Genomic DNA, 18,950 nt, shown 5'->3' with positions numbered 1-18,950 from the left:
TGAAAATTCCAAAACTCTGTCTGGAGGTAATATATTCAGTGCAGCTCTTTAGTGTACCGAGAAGAGCCCACAGTCAGAGGAAGTAAGACAGTGACGAAAGTTGCCAAAGAATGTACTATCAACTCCATCAATAATCCACCATCATCTTTCTGCTACAATTACTAGCAAGTGAACTGGAGTTTAGTAGGTTCACCTGATGTAGCCCAGACGCTGCAGAACATCTTTGATAAGCATTTCCTGCCGCCTGTACAATGCAGCTTCTCCTGAGGGAAAATGTCTTATCTCATTCCTAAACCACAGCCAAATCATGCTTAGAGTAGCCCAGATTAATTTTACATCAGCCTGCCAAGTGGATTTCCTCATGTAAGACTGGTAAACAACGAGACTTTTTCATCTCAGCAGATGGAGAATGACAGCATCGGCAGAGCACAGCTGCACCTCAGGGTTTGAGATCTTAGCCCTCATTAAAAATAGGTTTGAGAAGAGTAAATTTGATCCACTTTGAAAGATAAAAATGAACATCCAGCCTTAGTCAAAACACATAGGGCACAATGTTTAATAAAGAACTCAGATTCAGATATTTAAGCTTTTAGTTCCAGATTGTCTACTACACAGGGAGTTTCTAGACCCAACCCTGAATGTAAAAACATCCATTATTCAGAAATGGAAAAAAAATCCTGACAGTCAAGGAAAGTTGTATATTCAAGGCACGCACATCAAAAAATATTGTATAGTAATACTCTTAAAATCAGGAAGTGTCCATTTTCACCATCAGATTCCAGACAAGTGTGAGATCAAAATTCAAGTACACTGAACTAAAGGTTCTATCCAGCAAAATTGACAGCAGATCGCTTACGTATATTTGTTGAGCTAAACAGCTAATAAAACAATTACTTGTTTAATTTCACACTTCATGGCTGGGCAGTCCTCTAGAGTCTCAACTATTTGTATACAAGCAATTAAAAAGTCAATTTTCCATCATACGGTACAGTATGTCCCCTTTTGCCTACATAGCCAACGGACACAAAGGTGTCTCAGCATCTTCCTTCGGGCTTTGATGGATCACAGTAGAACGGCAGACTGATAGGCTATTATTTCACTTTGAATTGGACAAATGACAATGCAGGCTCCATCTAACCTGTTGCATGTTGTTCTCCTTTTTATTCTTTGTCTTTTTCACCCTTGGTGTTTTTATCAGTATGCTTGTACACATTTGAGGAAGGGGTAACCTCCAACTGTTGGGGAAAATAGTTTTGATGGAACATCAGTGAGAATGAATGCAGGATGGTCGGTGAGGTCTAAATTGTGTGTCATGTCATTTGAAAAGTTGTGTTTTGATTGCCTTTTTAAATGATGTTATGGTCATTTTACCCTCATCCATTCAATGTTTATTGAAAGTCTCATGAAAGTATAATTCAGTCAGACCTTGTTATTGGTTTTTGGTTGTCATGTTGAAAAAAAACATACAGTACATACTGTAACAGAACTACAGTAAGGATATGATTATTCATACCAGGACACAATTTGGAGTTGAAAGTGTATTTGTATTTATTGATGGAAATGAGACAAGATACTTTTAGATTTTTTTTTTTTTTTTTGCACAGTTCTAAAGGAATCTGTCAAGGCATCTTCAAGCAGTGGGGTAAAAATAATTTTTGTCACCATTGTAGTTATCGGTACGTTTCCCTCAAAGAGCTGTTATGACAGTGAGACCATATAAAGCTTAATTACCTATCTTATTAAATATACTGTATGTACAACAAATGCATGTATACCTAGTTTTGTATTTTTTTTTTATTCTGTTAAGTTTTACACATTGTCTTTAGCGACACAATTCTCTGGCCAACGAGAACCTCTGATCCAGAGAATGTCGTTCGAAATCAACAGTGAATCGATAGCACTGCATGAATGAATCGAGAATGCACGGATGAATCAATATTAAGGAAACAATTGCAAAAAAATATAAACTAATCAAAAAGTCTTGAAATCTGATCCATATTCTTTCATACAACCACCTATTTCATTTTTTGAACACTTTAATGCGCAGTTTTAGATCTAAGATCTAATATTCTTTCTCTCGTACTCATTTCCAGGCCATCGGTATTCATGGTCAACCTCGGCATACTTCAATGAGGAAAGCTACTCCCCTCCACGCAAAAACATGAAGGGTCTATCTGGTGGCCGTCCCACCCACCTCCAGCTCACCTCACCCACCTCGCCCCACACGTGTGGCTTTGTAGATGTTGACCATTCCCTGGAGCATCATCTCCACCACGGGGATTCACGGCCCCCGTCCTACCTCCTCAGCCCCACAGAGAGCTGTCCCCTTGAAGGTCGACATCGCTTCTCCCCGAGGAGTTCCATCCACTCGGAGTGCATGATAATGCCAGTCTCCATGGCGCCTACGGACCACTCTGTCGCATGTAGCACTTTCCCACGCATGCATTACGGAAGCGCTTCACGGGAAAGCGGAGGCAACACCTCAAGCGGCAGGGATGACGGTTGCTCTTCCTCGCATGGCGGCAGCGGCAAAATGAACCGAATCCCAGCAAATTTGCTCGACCAATTTGAGAAGCATATGCCACTTCACCGGGATGGCTTCCACACATTGCAGTACCAACGCACATCCACAACGACAACATCTACCGAGCAACGTAACGAAAGCCCCGGGAGGATCCGTCATTTAGTTCACTCGGTGCAGAAGCTATTCACAAAGTCGCACTCACTGGAAGGTTCCTCAAAGATGAACGGCACTAAAAGCGATTCGCATCGGGATGGCTCGCACCATCACCACCACCACCAAGGCCACCACAAACACAACAAGCGCAGCAAGAGCAAAGACCGCAAAGGTGACGGGAGCGGGAGGCAGCGTTCGGGAGGTTGGTGGAGTTCGGACGACAACTTGGACAGTGACAGCACATACCGACCGCCGAGTGTCATGTCACGACACCCCGTGGACCAAATCAGTCACTGCTACCCCGATTCAGTGCACAGCCACTTAACAGGAGACCTATCGCTAAAAACTTCCAAAAGTAACAATGACGTCAAGTGCTCAGCGTGCGAGAGCATAGGCGTGGCACCGGAAGGCAAGTTCATGAAGAGGAGCTCCTGGTCCACGTTAACAGTCAGCCAGGCCAAGGAGGCCTACAGGAAGTCTTCGCTTAATCTGGAGAAACCCATGACGCCAACAGACCTCAAGCCCAACCTCAGGTCGTGTCATTATCTTCAGGTGAGTTTCAATGGTCTGAATAGCCACGATCAACTGTTTGAGCGGCAAGGCATTTCGGATAAGATTATTCATTCATGTACAAACGATGTGGTGACTCATGCCATATAAATTGACTCACGTTAGACTCCGCTTGCTACTTTTATCACCTTGGACATGCTTGCCAAATACTTGGGAAAGACTTTACTTTCACTCAGTATCCAACTGACTCGACTATGATTTGAACTATTTGACCTGACAAGTCATATACTCAAGTGTATGGCAACCTAGTCATTGTCACTTGTTAATGTGAGCGGCTACCAATAGCAATAGGAACTGCACCGAAGATAATTTACAAATGAAAGTCGACCACTGACCTCTGTTCCACCCAGTGCAAAATCATTCATCAAATCGAATTCATTCATTTGTCGTAACATATTCTTCGTAGGCAACAAAGTCCATCCTTCTCACAACATTCAAAGAGGCATGCGGGAGGGACGATATTTTGTTTCATTCAGCGTTAAACTGTGTTACATGACCAAACATGGTGGCATTTATGACATCACGAATCCTCGCATTTTGACGCAGCAACGACTTAAGACATTCACTAATGTTTCTCTTCAACTAGTCATGATGAATGTCTCTGCCTTTGTAGCTTTTCTGACATCACATCCACTCTTTGCTGATTGGTTCTTTCAACTGTCTGTTTTGGTCTGGTTTGCCTCAGAAGTGCCGACTGTGCACAGACTCATTTGCTGGTTGAGTGATGAGTCTGATTCCTAGGCTCGATTTGACTTGGACGCTTGCTTCATTTTTTTCCATAGGACGTTGTCTCTGACTTAGAAGTAGTTTTCTTACAGGAATTTACTTAATCTCATCCGTTTCCCTACAAATGTTGCTTGGCTTGGATTCAGAGGGTCAGTCTTATCCATCGCACATCCATGTTTGACACAAGTTCATCCGCTTGCCGATCTCACAGAAAAAAAGATAGTTAGTATTCTGTAAATGATCCAATGGTCATCATCCATTGATTACAACAGAAGCATCAGGACGTTATTCTATTTTTAATCACGTTTACAGGCAATTCGCAATATAAATAACCATCTCTGTCGGTGATCACTTTTTTTCTAATAGCCCTAAATCACAAACATGTCTCCACAAACCCAAATGTATCATTATTATTATTGAATTTTTCCTCTTGTCTGATTCACAACAGACGAGTATCCTGTATTGTGTTCTCTCTCTATTGTCCATAATCTTTGGCCATGCAACCATGGGATGACTGTGTTATAAAAATCAATATCAGATTAATGGTGTTTGATTTAAAGCAATATGACATCTGACAGATTCATGTACTGTACGTTCCCCCTGCAGCCCAAATAAAATAAGCATGTCAGCATATTTGGAGAGACACGGAGTGTGCATTGTAAATAGAAAGCCAATACATCTCTTAAATTGGCCAGCAGAGCCAAAACAACACTCACTTTAAGCTTGTATCAACATAAAATCTTTTAAGAACTACTTTGGATGGAGGTAGACAGTTTTTCCATCAAGTCAAGTGCACTTGTCTGCAGTGAATCTTACCCTTTCCCCCTATTTGTCCACTCACTTAAGGTAGTGTATGACTAGCAGCACCATAAACATTTCTAAAAATAGCTTCTTTCCCTGTTTCCTGCCGCAGGACTAAATTTAGCCCAGCGTTATCAATCCATTCCTTGTCGGGTGACACGTCTTCCCCCTTGCAGGAGAATCAATGTGTTCCCGAAGCTGCATGGAAGTGCATGAAAGAGAAGGAGTGCTGGTTCGGAACGCAATCGAGTTAAATATGTGAGCCTCCATATGAGAGTTAAGGAGGAAGGGAATAGTTTGGGTCCTCAACACTTCCGCAAACATGAAGTGCCTCACAGGTGCTTTGAAGACAAATGCTCTCGCTTTCCCCCACAAGTAAAATATAGTGTTTTAAAAGCATGTTTTTGTTAACCTAAAGTCATCGCCAGTCTCTTTAAAAAGCCACTGGCAGCCTGTCCAGTGCAAGGGTTTGGCTATAACTTGGAATCTAAAAACCTTCTCATTTGAGATAATTAGTGGCATTTCTGAAAATGACAATCTTTAAAAATTGCAAACTAGAAAGACAATCAGATCCCTACCAACCCAGAAATTTCACGATTTGCAACACAAAAAAGATTCCTGGCAAAAGAACGGTTTAATAAACTGTTCCTATTTGAAATGTTGGTGTTACACTTTTGTGTAACTCTTGTGAATATAAACTGAAGACTGGTTGGTACTTCTGGTTTGATTCCAGCTCCGGCCTTCCTGTATGGAGTTTGCGTGTTCTCCCAGTGCAAGTGTGAGTTTCCTCCCAAAAATGTATTGGACATTCTTAATTACCTCTTCCTAAGTGTGAGTGTTTTGTTTGTTTTTGTTGCACTGCAATTGGCTGGCAAACAGTTCAGGATGTCCCCCGCCCACGGCCCAAAGACGGCTGGGATTGTCACCTGCATGCCTGGCATGGAGGGATGGATGGATGACAAATCTCAACAGAATAATGAACAGATTAATCAATCATTAAAATGCCCTAGACACTTAACATTGACCAATCGAATTTCCCTCATTTTGGTGATACTCTGAAACTCAAGAATTGAAACTGTTTGTGTAGCAACATTGGATCATATTGATTTTATTTTTATGGCTGTCTCTGAATGGAAATCAGCCACATCTTTCAGCACAGGGACAACTAAAAATGTGTCCAAGGACTGTCCATCCATATTGTCTGTCTGTGTGAAAATGAGAGCTTGGGTGTCATGGTGCCGTATTCATCATACGCCAGATGGTTTGGTGATGTTCTAATCACCTTGTTTGTGTCCTTGCTTGATGTCATAGCAAATAATATTAACTTTGAAGCTGTTCTAAAAGTATTCTAGAGATGACAGAAATCTACAAATGACTTGTGTGAACATGAAGCATGTGCTTTGTGCGCAAGAACATTTATATGATAGATCGATTAAATGGTCATTGGGTCGGACATTGATAGATTCATAGCGGCTGATCTTTCTCTGAAATGACAAATGTAGCTAAATCAGGCCAGACATTTGCTATCACTCTTTGTCTGTTCCCAAGTTAGCCTCAGTTAACCCTTACCAACAAACACATACGCACGCACACACACACGGCATTTATTCACAAGTGCCTAATGAAAGCACCTGGTAGCCTAAACACATCAATCTGCTGCTGCCGGTTGACCCATCTGGTATAATTTCAGGCTTCAAGATCATCATGGCCCCTTTGGCTCTTCTCTAATCTGAAAGCATACATATTACATGTATACATGATTGTTCATTTGATATCAAGGTGTGGACTATCTGTGCCTATCTGTGTCGGCTGCAAAAGCAAGTCACTTTTTATCTTCTTTTAACTGACAAAACTGTAATCCAAAAATGCCAGAAAGATGTTTGAGGCATTTAAAAGGGCAACCCCTTTCTAAGGCTTAACGCTCGATCAGTTATGGCACTGGTGTCAAACTCAAGGCCCGGGGGCCAGAACCGGCCCGCCACATCATTATATGTGGCCAGCCAAATGCCGATTTGATTTTCAAGTTTCTAGCTAAACTTGCAGATTGTCTTCAAAAACAACCATTTTCTGTTCTCAATCTATCTTTTGAACAGTTTTTATCGGCCTCTGTTTTCAAAATTAGGTAAAGATGTAAACCAGCAAAAACGGTGTTTATTAGACACATGTTTTTCTATTTTTAAGTCCTAAATTTTCAGGATTTTAGAGAAATTAAAGGGGTACGTTAAAATCGAAGCTTTATTTTAAACTATTTTTAGATTTATTCCGGCTCTCTAACAGACACTATAAGTACAATGTGGCCCACGATAAAAATCAGTTTGACACCCTTGAGTTATGGGTCACGCTGTTCGCTTAGGACCTAGTTTCATTAGTCTAAGGAAGTAAGAGGTAAATTCTCTGTCACTGTAGATTGACAACGTAAATGATCTCCGTCACACCTTCACGAGATGATACGCAGCCGCGACAGTCAGTCCAAACCGCTTAAATAAAAAAACAAATCTCCTCAGAATAGGAAGACATGGGACGTGCGTGTTTAGCTTTTTGAAAGGCGAGGAGAAAACTATTACTTATAGCTTGCATTGTTACTGCAGTTTGTCTCACCACCTAGCAAGAGAGTGATTAGCTATTGCTTCTCGGCTAGTTTGTTAACATTTAAGTGTGCTTCAAGCCATGGCACATCTTGGAGCCATGTATCAGGAAAAAAATTGTTCAATTCAGGCTCGGTCTTTGTTTTGGGTGAAAATTAGGCAGGCTACACAAATGCACCAATTGTACCTGTGTACCACACATTATGTGCATACCTGTCTATTAGTATGAGGTCCATCATCAACAGTACAACTGTACAGTATGTGTTTTCTCCGGTTACTCTACGTTTGATAAGCTCAAGACAGCTCTTTCTTAAGCTTTTGACTTAATGTCTGTTCATGTTGGCGTAGTGGAGAGTTAAGCAGATTGTAAATTATTATCTTTGTAAAAGCAGATTTGCTATCTTGAGTGAATCTTCTGCAGTTTTATACCACATTATTTCATGTGAATGTGGTGTTATATGAGCATGCAAGTGTAATTTATTTGGAGCAGGAGATTTGTCAGGTGGGTTATGTCGACTGGTTATCTAGTCATTCTTGCTTCCCTTTGAGGTCCCAAGAAAGAAATGAAAGTAGAAATGTAACACAGCACCTGCTTTAACACACACAATTTATCCTTGCAATTTTGCAGGAGGTAAAAGAGGACTATTGATGGGATTGCCATTGTCAATTTTAGGGCACTCGAACGGCCCCTCTCTGTCTTTATCTCTCGCCTCTGTGCTCATCCATTTCTACATCCTTCTCTGTCCCACTATTTTTAATCTGACGGTAGTGACTTTTTTCCTGTTCTTTTCTTGGTGAGCGAGGTGCTGCATATGTATAGAACTGTAGAGTTAATCAATGGAAAGCACTGCCGATGTCAGCCTAACAAGCTTCACTGTACATACACAACCACGCAACAATGAGAAAGCTTTGAGTAAAGGCAAATTCTGCTAATCTCTGAATGTCTGCAGTTATGCGAGTCTATAGTACACATCATATATGACTTCAAGTTTCTGGCCCAATTCACAAGATGTCTTCAACTTTTATCATGTTTTTTGTTATCAATGTCCCTTTTGAACTGTTTTTAGCATCCACTGATTTTAAAATGTGTAAATGTATTTTTTCAAATTTATTGAACTTTGCCGTCATAATGGCCCTCCATCAACTATAACTAAAATTTGGCCAATGGGAAAAATAAGTTTGACACCCTTGCTATAGAAATTCAGACATGGACAACACCTCTCACAATTTAAGATGCTTTTCAATGGACTCAAAACGTTGTTGTGATGTTTTTGTTTTACATGGTGTACTGTAACGTAAAGTTATGCTGACTTGCTTCTTCATAACATTTTAAACTTGGTCTGTGTTTTGTTTTTGTTTTTCAATCAAAAATACCACCAAATATTGATGAATAATTATTTTTTCCTACAAACTCTGTTAATTATCTTCAAACATGGGCCGTACGCCAGCCCTTGAGGAGGTTTAATTACATAAGGTCATTTTCTGAAGCATTACCAAAATGAAACGAAATGAACCCATTTGTCTGCTGTTCATAATACTGTAACACGTTTCTTCCATGGGATATTTGCATTTCATTGTAATTATATATTTCCTCCTATGTGCTCTATAAAAAAATATGTATTTTATGAACAAATTAAATTAAATAATTCATTTCATACAATTAAAGGAAAAATGTGATATTGGGATATAGAGGACCTAAAAGGAAATGATTTCATGGTTTCTCTTTTTTTTTCTTTTTAAATGTATTTGTCAACAATATATTTACAGTTGAGCCTCGTTATTTGCGAGGAATTGGGACCAGGCCGGCGCGCATTGCAAAAATATCTACATATTATCGACACTAACTGATTTCAAGATATGTAGTACGATTTTACCTGTCCGACCTCCTCCTGTCCTCCTCTTAACTGAGCTCTGATATTTCAGAGCGCTTCCACATGGGCATAATCATCCAATGATTATTTACTTTGTAACAAACTCATCAGAAATGTCTCTACTAATTAGACTAGTTGCACATCGTGCTGACACCATCATCATGTGCTTAACAGTTGCATACTGTCTTGTGAACTCTTGGGTGAGGGTCTTCACTGCCTCACCATGGAGACACCTGAGAATCTATTTAATTTATCAGCCAATTCAACTTAAACAAATTTCACCACAGCTTGTGCCTTTCCTCTGGCAAACTGTTCATTAATTAGATGTCTAAAAATACCAAACTCCTCCAAGACTTAATTAACCCTTTGACTTGCTTTTATAGCTTGTGTATATCTGTCCTGGGCAATGAAACAAATGGCGTTTAGCACAAAATGTGCTACCATGTGTTTATATGCTTGCATAACTAAAATATAATACCTTAAATTATTTTATAAAATGTAGTAACATACTTTTTGTCTGTTTGGCAGTGAATAGTCTTTCCAGGATTTTTATGACGCTTACTCACCTGTAGTTCAGAAATATTATGAAATGCGTTCTTTAATCTACAATTTAGCTTTGCCAGTACAATTCTACTTGTATCTACTGTAGCTTCAACCATATTTAAACACATTTGAACGTACTTACAAATACTTTTACATGTATTTGCTCATCAAAAATGTTTACGCTTTCATAGCACAGGGGCAGGGGCCGAGGATATAGGTTTAACATTAGTATGAAACCATTTTAATGGTTTATTCAATGCCTGAAATTCAAGATGCATTTCATCATTACACTGCACAAGTACAGGGCAACAATATTGACCTAACTGGTTCGAGCTTTCCAAGACTACCGAGATATAAAGGACAACAAGGCCAGTAGGGGTATGCCACAGGAGTAGCTCTTGAAGTTCAATAAATTAAAGAAAAGAAACACACAAGGGTAACTGAGGAGAGGGGAAAAAAGTCTTTTGCCCAATAAGGGCATAGCATAAGCCTGGAAAAAAAAAAATCCTTGCACAAACAAAAAAAGAAAATACCACAAATCGCAAACAAATATATACACCTCGGGGAGGGTGCCAGTTGGGGTGGGGGTCGTGACGCAGGCCCATTGTGAGCATCTATAGTTTTGAAAGTAAACTTGCAAACTTGTGCAACCATATTGTCTAAGTCACCAACGTGGTACCCGCGAGCACCAGGTAACCCCCAAGGATCGCATGAGTACTTCAATTGAGCTTTGCATACATTTAAGGATGAAAACATAAATGGCTTAGCTTGATACATTATTTTCACCTGAAAACGCATGTGTAGACGTTTTATATCCACTGTATTTCTTTGCTTAATGGTTGACCATCATCCATCCAGCCACTTTTCCTCACAGGGTTGCTGGTGTCTATCCCAGCCGTCATTGGACAATTTGGAGTGTCAAATACATCTACTATGCATGTTTTTCGGAATGAGGGAGTAGACCGGAGTGCCCAGAGAAGACCCACGCAAGCACGAGGAAAACATGCAAACTTCACACAGGAAGGCTAGGGCGAGCTGGAATTGAACCCGAGCCTCTGAAGTATGAGGCAGATGTGCTAATCAGTCTTCCATCGCGCTGCCTGTTGGCCATCATTAAATGCTAAAAACCAATCTCTCCTCATTCCCAGGTTCCGCAGGATGAGTGGGGAGGATATCCCGGAGGTGAGAAGGATGACGAGATCCCTTGTCGTCGGATGCGGAGCAGCAGCTACGTCAAAGCCATGGGGGATGAAGAAAGTGGCGAGTCGGATTCCAGCCCCAAGACATCACCACAAAAATTGGTGCGGCCTGATGCCCTGGTAAAGGCCATCATCAGACCCAGGGAGCTGTTGGACTCTCAGAGGTAAACATATGCAACTCCTGTAGCCTTCACCTCAACCTCTGCTTTCATGATGACACTAATGTCTCCATTTTGCTTTACATATTTAGCCTGCTCATTTTGACATCATCATTTGCTTCTGTTGCTGTTGTCATGCCACTATGTGACAATTATGTCCAGTGTGTTCAAATGGAAGCTTTTCTCAGCTCTCCTTTTGACATAGAGGAGAGACATAGTTATCAGTACTACAAACAATTTATAACAAATAACAGATAACACATTACATTTGGTGAGGATCGGGATGAATGTGCATATACAGAAATGCACTTTTTACTATTTGCTTCACGCTAACAACAATGGAACTGTGGAATAGAATAGAATAGATTTCAATTCAATTCAATCGTCTTTATTATGTCAACACACAACCACGGAAAATTTGACCTCGGTATTTGACCCATCAGAGAAGTGAACACAGCAAAGACAATGTTAGTGTCACACACTTGAACAGGGGGCTACACAAGCACACACGGAGCAGTTGGGGGTATTTGTTATCCTCAAGGACACTGCAGCTGTGAATCAGGAGGGAAGGTTTTGGACTGGTGTCTCCACTTTAGCAGACAATGAGGTCACTTAGTTTTGTTTTGTTGCTGAGAATAAATACAATTTGTAAAGGGTTTGTGAATCACAGCCTTTGTATTTTTGTTAAATGGCTTTCTAAACAAGCCCCTGCCTAGCATACAAATTAATAAAAAATATATATTTTTAATGAAGTAGAGGCTTTATTCAAATAAAATTATTTGAGTTTTATTAGAGTGCCTGAACATTCTGTGAGAATTCAAAACGGTGACCGTCAAATAACCACATCCTGGAAATGTGCTGTTTGCAAGTCCTTCTGAACTTGTATGAGTTAATGGTGGTTATTATGGTGTATGATTGGTGGGTTAGGTATTTAAAGAGGTGTTTCTAGGCCTCGAGGAAGGCCCCAGGCAAGATGGATGGATGGATGGATGGATGGATGGATGGATGCATGCATGGATGGATTCAAGATTCAAGAGTTTTATTGTCGTATGCGTAGTAATACTACCTAATGAAATTCTTATTTTGTTTACTTCCCTGAGCAGTCTACATTCCACAATTGAGCAAACAATAAAGTAGGCAATTAAAGAAACAAAAAAAACAGTAATAGAGCAATAAGGGCAGTATTAATAAGTGAATAGACTTACTGTGCATTCTAAGCATATTACGAACTAGATCGAGTGGAAGCAACTGTATAGATATGAGGATGATAGTGCAAAGTATTGTGTAATTAGCAGCTTTCCTGCACTGTGCAGGATGTTACAGTATGTTACAAATCTTTGGCATGTGTGTGAAAAACAAGTTACGTAATATTTCTGGGGTCTTCCACAGCATTTGAGGCATTTCAATTTGAAGACTCTAAACTTCCCTTTAGTGTGAATGCCTCTCTATTGGCCCCACAATTGACTGGTGAAGCCATATTTCAGTTTGAGTTGTTTTAGCCAGTAAAGGTTGTTTACTAGACTCGCCAGTAACCATACAAAATTCTGCTGCCACCAGTGATTTACTACTAAGAGGCATGTTTGTACAATCTAGTGGAGGTTGCTCCAGAGAGAATAGGCAATTAACCTTAAGTCGTCCCTGTAAGGGGCTTAAAGTTTTGCAGGAGGTCTGATATTATTTATTTTGGCTAAATGCCTTTTGTGTGGATAGTTTCATTATGGGAAGATTCCACTTTTATGCTTACTCAGTCCACAAATTAGGCTATGTCGGTGCCTTAGAAATGAAAGACCATTACTCATAGTATATGTGCCTACATAAATGAGAATATTGGTATGCATAATTAGGGCTGCCAGATTATCAGATTAATGGCCTTGTTAATTATAACGATAGTTAAATTGTTGTATTTATTATTTTGTAGTTTCTGATCCAGCTATGTTTTCTGTATGCTGAATAAAGATTTTTTTAAGCATCGGGCTACTTGTCCTTGAGGTGTTTGGGTTGGTTTTACGCTGGTATTGCTACAGAGAGAGAGACTTCCAGGATGCACGTAGCATTTGCAGGAGAGACGCCAATGAGACGAAGGAACCTTCAAACTCTATTGTTTTTTCCCACAGTTGTTGATTCACGCTAGTGTTCACATCTTCCTGCTATAAGCTTTTGCTTTTAAAGGCAATTGTTAGCTTAAGTGACTTATTTGAAGATCTATTTTGAGCCTGCTAGCAAGGTACTCACAGACCTGTGCTGGCTCTGACTATATCGCTATTATCGGACAATAGCGTAATGCCACTTTGTGCTCTCCTTAGTTTCCTTAAGTTTTTGCTGGGGTAGGGGTAGCGGCCCCACATTCCAAAAACATGCATGGCAGTTGTATTGCATACTCTAAATTGCCCTTTAGGTGTGATTTGGTGCATGAATGGTTGTTTGTCTGTGTGCCCTGAACTGGCTGCCAACCAGTTCAGGATGTCCCCTGCCTATTGCTCATAGACAACTGGGATAGGCACCAGCGACCCGTGTGAGGATAAGCGGCTATGGATAATGTATGGATGGATGAATGGATGGACGGAAACATGAGACTGAGCACGTGGGGTGGTCAATCAAGCCAAAATTTTCCAATAAACATTCAATATACAATTTTCACAAAAATGTAAATATGTTAATCAATACAGATATATTATTATGAAGTGAAAAAGAAATAGAACAGTTGAATCCACAGACATGGAGGGCTATTGTATTTGCAACCTTCTGTCACTGTAAAGTTGACTATTTTACAGCAAATTAACTATTCATTTCAAGATAATAGCACAATCCATGTGGGTCTTGTTTGGTTAAGAACAGCACTTTATTGCTGACCTTCTCCTCCTTCACACAGCCTCACACTAGTCTTTTGGGTATTCTAAACAAAAATGTCTAAAAATCCCTGCTAGCACTATAAAACCCAAGGTGACAGAGCTTTTCAAGCTGTTGTACCTCGTAACTCGTAAAAAGAAAAAAAAATCTTAGTTCTGCAAGCGAGCCCAAGACGCTAATGAAAGCTTTATTAGGTCTCGGAAAACGTTTTTTATTAAAATGAGCATGTGTTTCACTTTCTTTCAGCCATGAACTGGGTTTAGCATGGCATATCTGCCCTCTTATGCAACTGTATTTAGTGGGAGCAAAAAAAACAAAAAAAAACAAAAGTTCTATTACAAGAGCGTTATACATCTTACTTTTAAGTTTAATATCAGAGCAGCACAGATTTTAGAGTGCACGGGGGGAGCGTATTGATACAAAACCCCCAAAATGACAGGCGTTCTCCAAGAACTCCTCTGTAATGACACCCTTGGGGGCTCTCCCGTTGTTTGAAATGAATTCAATGACAAAGCTTCGCTTCTCGACTCAATAATACTGCAGCTGCAATCAGTGGACTCCGAGTCAGGCCTCGCAGCCTGATGCATGCTGGTCAATAGCTTCTTTTCAGCACAGCTCAGCGGAGTCTGTGTCTATGCACCAAGCGAGTCATTATTCAGAGAGGCCTTGGAGTCCAATAACTGCAGCTGATCGCCCTCCCTGCTGCTGGATCATTTAGAATCATTCATCATATCGTTTACAGCCATTCATAATGGATAGTCTGGGCCAGTTTTGGAAGATGCGGAAACATGCTTCAGCGCAGCCGTTTTGTATATTACAAGTTGTTGAAAAGGACTTTTTTTTTCCCAGTAATAATAATCATCGATTGCAATCCACAATATATGATTTTGTCATCGTACACAATTGACTTGTATTTTGGACGTGTATGTAGGAGAGGTGGGCAGTTCGTCAGTACTGACGGACTGTCGGTCGGTGAAAGGCCAGCGGTTTGCCGACAAAATGACAAAAACAATTTAAAAACCACAAAGACAGATGGTACAGTAGCTTTCACCCGTCCTTTTGTCATTTTAATTATCACCACCCGTGTCACCTGTCGCTCTTGATAATGGTTTGTCACCTCATACAGTGTGATCTTCTAATTTTGGGGAAAATTTTAAACTTCTAAAAGTTTAAACTATTAGGAGAGAAATTTTTCTTGATGTATCGCACTAAGCAACACTTTCTCCTCATTGAAATGATCCAGAATGGGTGAGATAAAACCGTTATTTTACTCTATTTATTCTGTTTTTTAACGCAATGCACTAAGGAGTAGCACCCAAATTTCGTTGTATGCTATACAATGACAATAAAGGCGATTCTGATTCTGATTCTTCTGATATCTGAAAAAGGTGATAAATACATGACAGTTGCAACTAATATAAAAACAATTTCAAATAGTTTCATCTTAATAAATAACCACAATATTAGAAACAACTTTCATTATGGTGCATGAGACTATACAGTTATGCTCATAGGTTACATACCGGATACTGCAACCTTTAACATCCATGACAGATTTTAGCCTTTTGTGGTAGTTGTAGACGGGGCTCTTAATTATGTTTGATGGTAAATGTTACCCACTCGTCATGGGAAAAGGCCTCCACTTCCTGTAAAATCTTGAGCTGTCTCGTATGTACCACACCTCTAAGCTCTGCCGAGAGTGGCTCAATGATTTTGAGGTCTAGAAACTGAGACAGCCCCTCCAGAACATTAACTTTATTCTCCTCTAGCCAATGACAGCTTGACTTTTGTTTTGTATTGTGTGTTTTTGGATCATTACGGTGGTAGTCTGCCACACTCTTCTGTTCGCCTATTATGATGATAATTTGGTTTTGTGAAATGAGTTGTCATTCTGGGCCACAGATTTAAGAACTGCTTGGAACATATGCTCGAATATGAGATCTGGGGTCTTTTTGCACCAATTGAGAATTTTTCTGTGGTCATTTCACTGAGGAACCTTTGCAATTGAGCCCACTCGCACAGTACTCAGTTTTGCTACCAATAATCCATGTTCCTTCTACTGAACTACTGATCCTCTGTTCATTTTCCCGACCAACTGCAGAGATGTGGCCACCATGTAGTCACTTCATTCTGACTAGCTGACTGCACTGCATATGTAGACCCATCTTAACCCCGACTTTGTATTACCGGCTCAATATACGATTGTGTGGGGAAAAGCGGGGGAATTTATTATTGTTAGTCAATATGTTGACTGCTGATAAACAACAGCTGGCTTGCGTGTGTTTGTGTGTGTTGGGGTTTCACCTCACTTTGAGCTGAAATACAAGGTCATTTTTGGATACTATCTACAATTTATGTGTTAACCAGCACATTGGGAGTAAAACAGACACAACAAACAAACCACACTAGACAAAAGCATTCCTACAAGCAGTCGTATTTTGAATTCAGAAAGTTGTACACGTGATCATTCTACACACACAAATGTACGAGTGGTGCACCTGGCAAGAGTTCTCAAGCTGTTTCTCATGGTTCACTGGGCTCAATGGGAGGGAATTAAATTGCAGTCGAGACAGGCGGTGCGAGTTGGATTTCCCCTTGCACTTGCAACAATTTGATGTCCTGTGGGGCCATTCAGAGGGATCACACTCATATTTGACAGCTGAAGCAAGCCATGTGAGTTGAGAATAGGCTGTCAGGTTGTGTCACCTTCTTCTATTGTTTTCTCTTTCAAGCTCTTTTTGAGGGCTTAGTAGTTGACAGGGTCACCTCTTTGTTCGTCTCACCCATAAAGAATACATCACAAGCACAGATCTGCTCAGCTGGACCAGCCAGGAGGAAACATTAGATGACAATCATTGTTTTAATGAACAGTTATGGATGCCTTCCACCCTCATTAAGAAGGCTACACATACCAATAAGCTGAATGTGAACATTTTTCTTCCTTTTGATTATCTTATTGTCTATGAAAAGATTGTCCTGTTTTGCTGTGGTATCTGTGGGTACTGGTGCTGTACAGAGCAGAAGCTGACTGTATTGAGTCTTTGTGTAATGCACTTCTCAAATAGTGGGGCGGGCCCCCCTGGTGGGGCACGGATGAACCCAGGGAAAAGTATTCTTTTTGACATGTGAAGTATAATTGTGATCAACTAAGGATTGGCATCTTTTTTTCCAGGCACTTTGATGCATTTGGGTTTTTTTTTTTTTTTGCTCAGAGAAATATTTAACCTTTATAAAGGCTGTAGACGTGGATAACAGTTGTTCATTTTTTTTATACTGCTGTTTCCTTGTGTCAATGTTAAAAAGGTAGTTTTATGTATATGTACTTATACATTTTTTATAGATAATAATCTTATTTATGGTCAGCAAGGTAAGTGTGTGTGTGTGTGTGTGGGGGGGGGGGGGGGGGGTCCTCTTCCCATGGGGGGATTTGCAAAATATGATTGAGAAGCACTGGTGTAACATGTCTCACAAGTCATTCACCCCCATGAAATTGACATGGAGAGTTTGCAAACACACTAGATATACAAATTTCTTCGATTTTTTTCTCATTTTCTTTTTTGTATTGTTTGAGAGTTTGACTTTGAGTGAGGCCAGACTGAGTATAACTAAATACCTCTGGATTCGAGGAGAAAACTCCTGATTGGCTCAAGAGAAATACTCTCTTTGCCTGTGTAATGTGCCGTTATTTTTAAAATTTCACTTTTGGGTCCTGGGCATGCTGTATTTTTTAAAAAGACAGACAAAACTCAATTTTTTAGTTTTTTGTCTTTGTTTTTGTTTTGTTTTTTTTGTTTTTTTTAAGGCCCGAGACATTTCAATGACATACTACACTTTAAATGTTTTGGAAACTCAACTCTCCCACATCTCACTTTGATGCCATACATTTTTCTCAAATTCAACCCAATCAACCCTCTTTGATTGGTTGACAATTAAAACTTCCTGTGGCATTGTCCCTAGTTTATTCATCACACAGAGTCCATGCTGGTCATGTCCTATCACCCTAATGTTTGCAGCATTTTGGTGAAAACTCCCAAGCAAACATTGAGCTCACCCCAATTTCCGTACCAAGCCACTTCCAGCAGACTAATGCCCAATGAAGTCACCTCCATCTAACTCTCACTTGTGGGACCCTGTAACTCTGTTTTCCTCTCTGCCCACAGCTCTTATCGCCTGGATAAAATCAACAGTGACATGCGTAACTACATCACCAATTTTGCTGCAGACTTAAGGTGAATACGCGATCAGTGTCTCTCGTTAGCTCTCGGCTGCTGCCGCCTTGCACTAGGTCATTGGAATGACTGGGTCAGTCAGTTGACTGAATTGCAGCCATTGCTGACGACTCAGCATTGACGCCACTGAAAGGTCAATGAGAGATCCCTTGGTAATTTCTCATGCAGTGAATAAGGAAAACACAATTAGAATAATGGAACCTTTAAGTTGGAGCGCACTGTGACGTGGCATTATTCAAGCCTGCATCCCCGAAATGTTTCATCATTCCATCAATTATGGTTTGCGTGGTTCGTTCAGTACGCAGTTTGATTACCATAGTTCAAGGAAATCAGAGGTAAATTCTCTGTCACTGCAGAGTGACAATGTAAACAATCTCTTCCACACCCTCATGAGAATGATACGCAGCTAGTCCAAGCCGCTTAAATAAACAAACAATCCTCAGAATAGGAAGACATACAGTAGGACGCACTGCTTAGCATTATGAAAGGTGAGGAGCATACATTGTTCCTGCAGTTTGTCCTGCCACCTAGCAAAAGGTGATAAGCTATTGAGTGATAAGTTGCGCTACATTCATGCGTTCTTTTCATATTTGTCAAATAAAGGATGACTGAAAAGATGAGACCCTGTGTCAAATGCACAGATAGCTGACATGAGCAGTAAATCTTGCACCACATGTAAATGTGCTTCAAGCCACATTTTGGAGCCACTTTTTAGCGAAAATAAAAAAAAAATCCTCAGCTCAG

The 18,950-nt window shown here is 40.3% G+C and overlaps 1 protein-coding gene across 3 annotated transcripts in view; it reads left to right on the top strand.

The window, feature by feature from the left end:
* Positions 1–2,161: 2,161 nt before the first annotated feature.
* dlgap2a (discs, large (Drosophila) homolog-associated protein 2a) overlaps positions 2,162–18,950 on the top strand; it is a 44,225-nt gene continuing 27,436 nt past the window's right edge. For all 3 annotated transcript variants that reach the window (XM_088433764.1, XM_088433763.1, XM_088433762.1), the window contains exons 1-3: positions 2,162–3,229; positions 10,922–11,136; positions 18,138–18,206. In XM_088433764.1, the coding sequence (XP_088289890.1) occupies positions 2,162–3,229; positions 10,922–11,136; positions 18,138–18,206 (1,352 nt within the window). The remainder of the gene's footprint in view (positions 3,230–10,921; positions 11,137–18,137; positions 18,207–18,950) is intronic.

The sequence above is a fragment of the Hippichthys cyanospilos genome, chromosome 14 (genome assembly GCF_059441005.1).
Source record: "Hippichthys cyanospilos isolate Australia breed blue-spotted pipefish chromosome 14, RoL_Hcya_1.0, whole genome shotgun sequence".
Classification (NCBI taxonomy): domain Eukaryota; kingdom Metazoa; phylum Chordata; class Actinopteri; order Syngnathiformes; family Syngnathidae; genus Hippichthys; species Hippichthys cyanospilos.
Note: the sequence above shows the minus strand (reverse complement) of the source record. Positions and strands in the feature narration are given on the sequence as shown.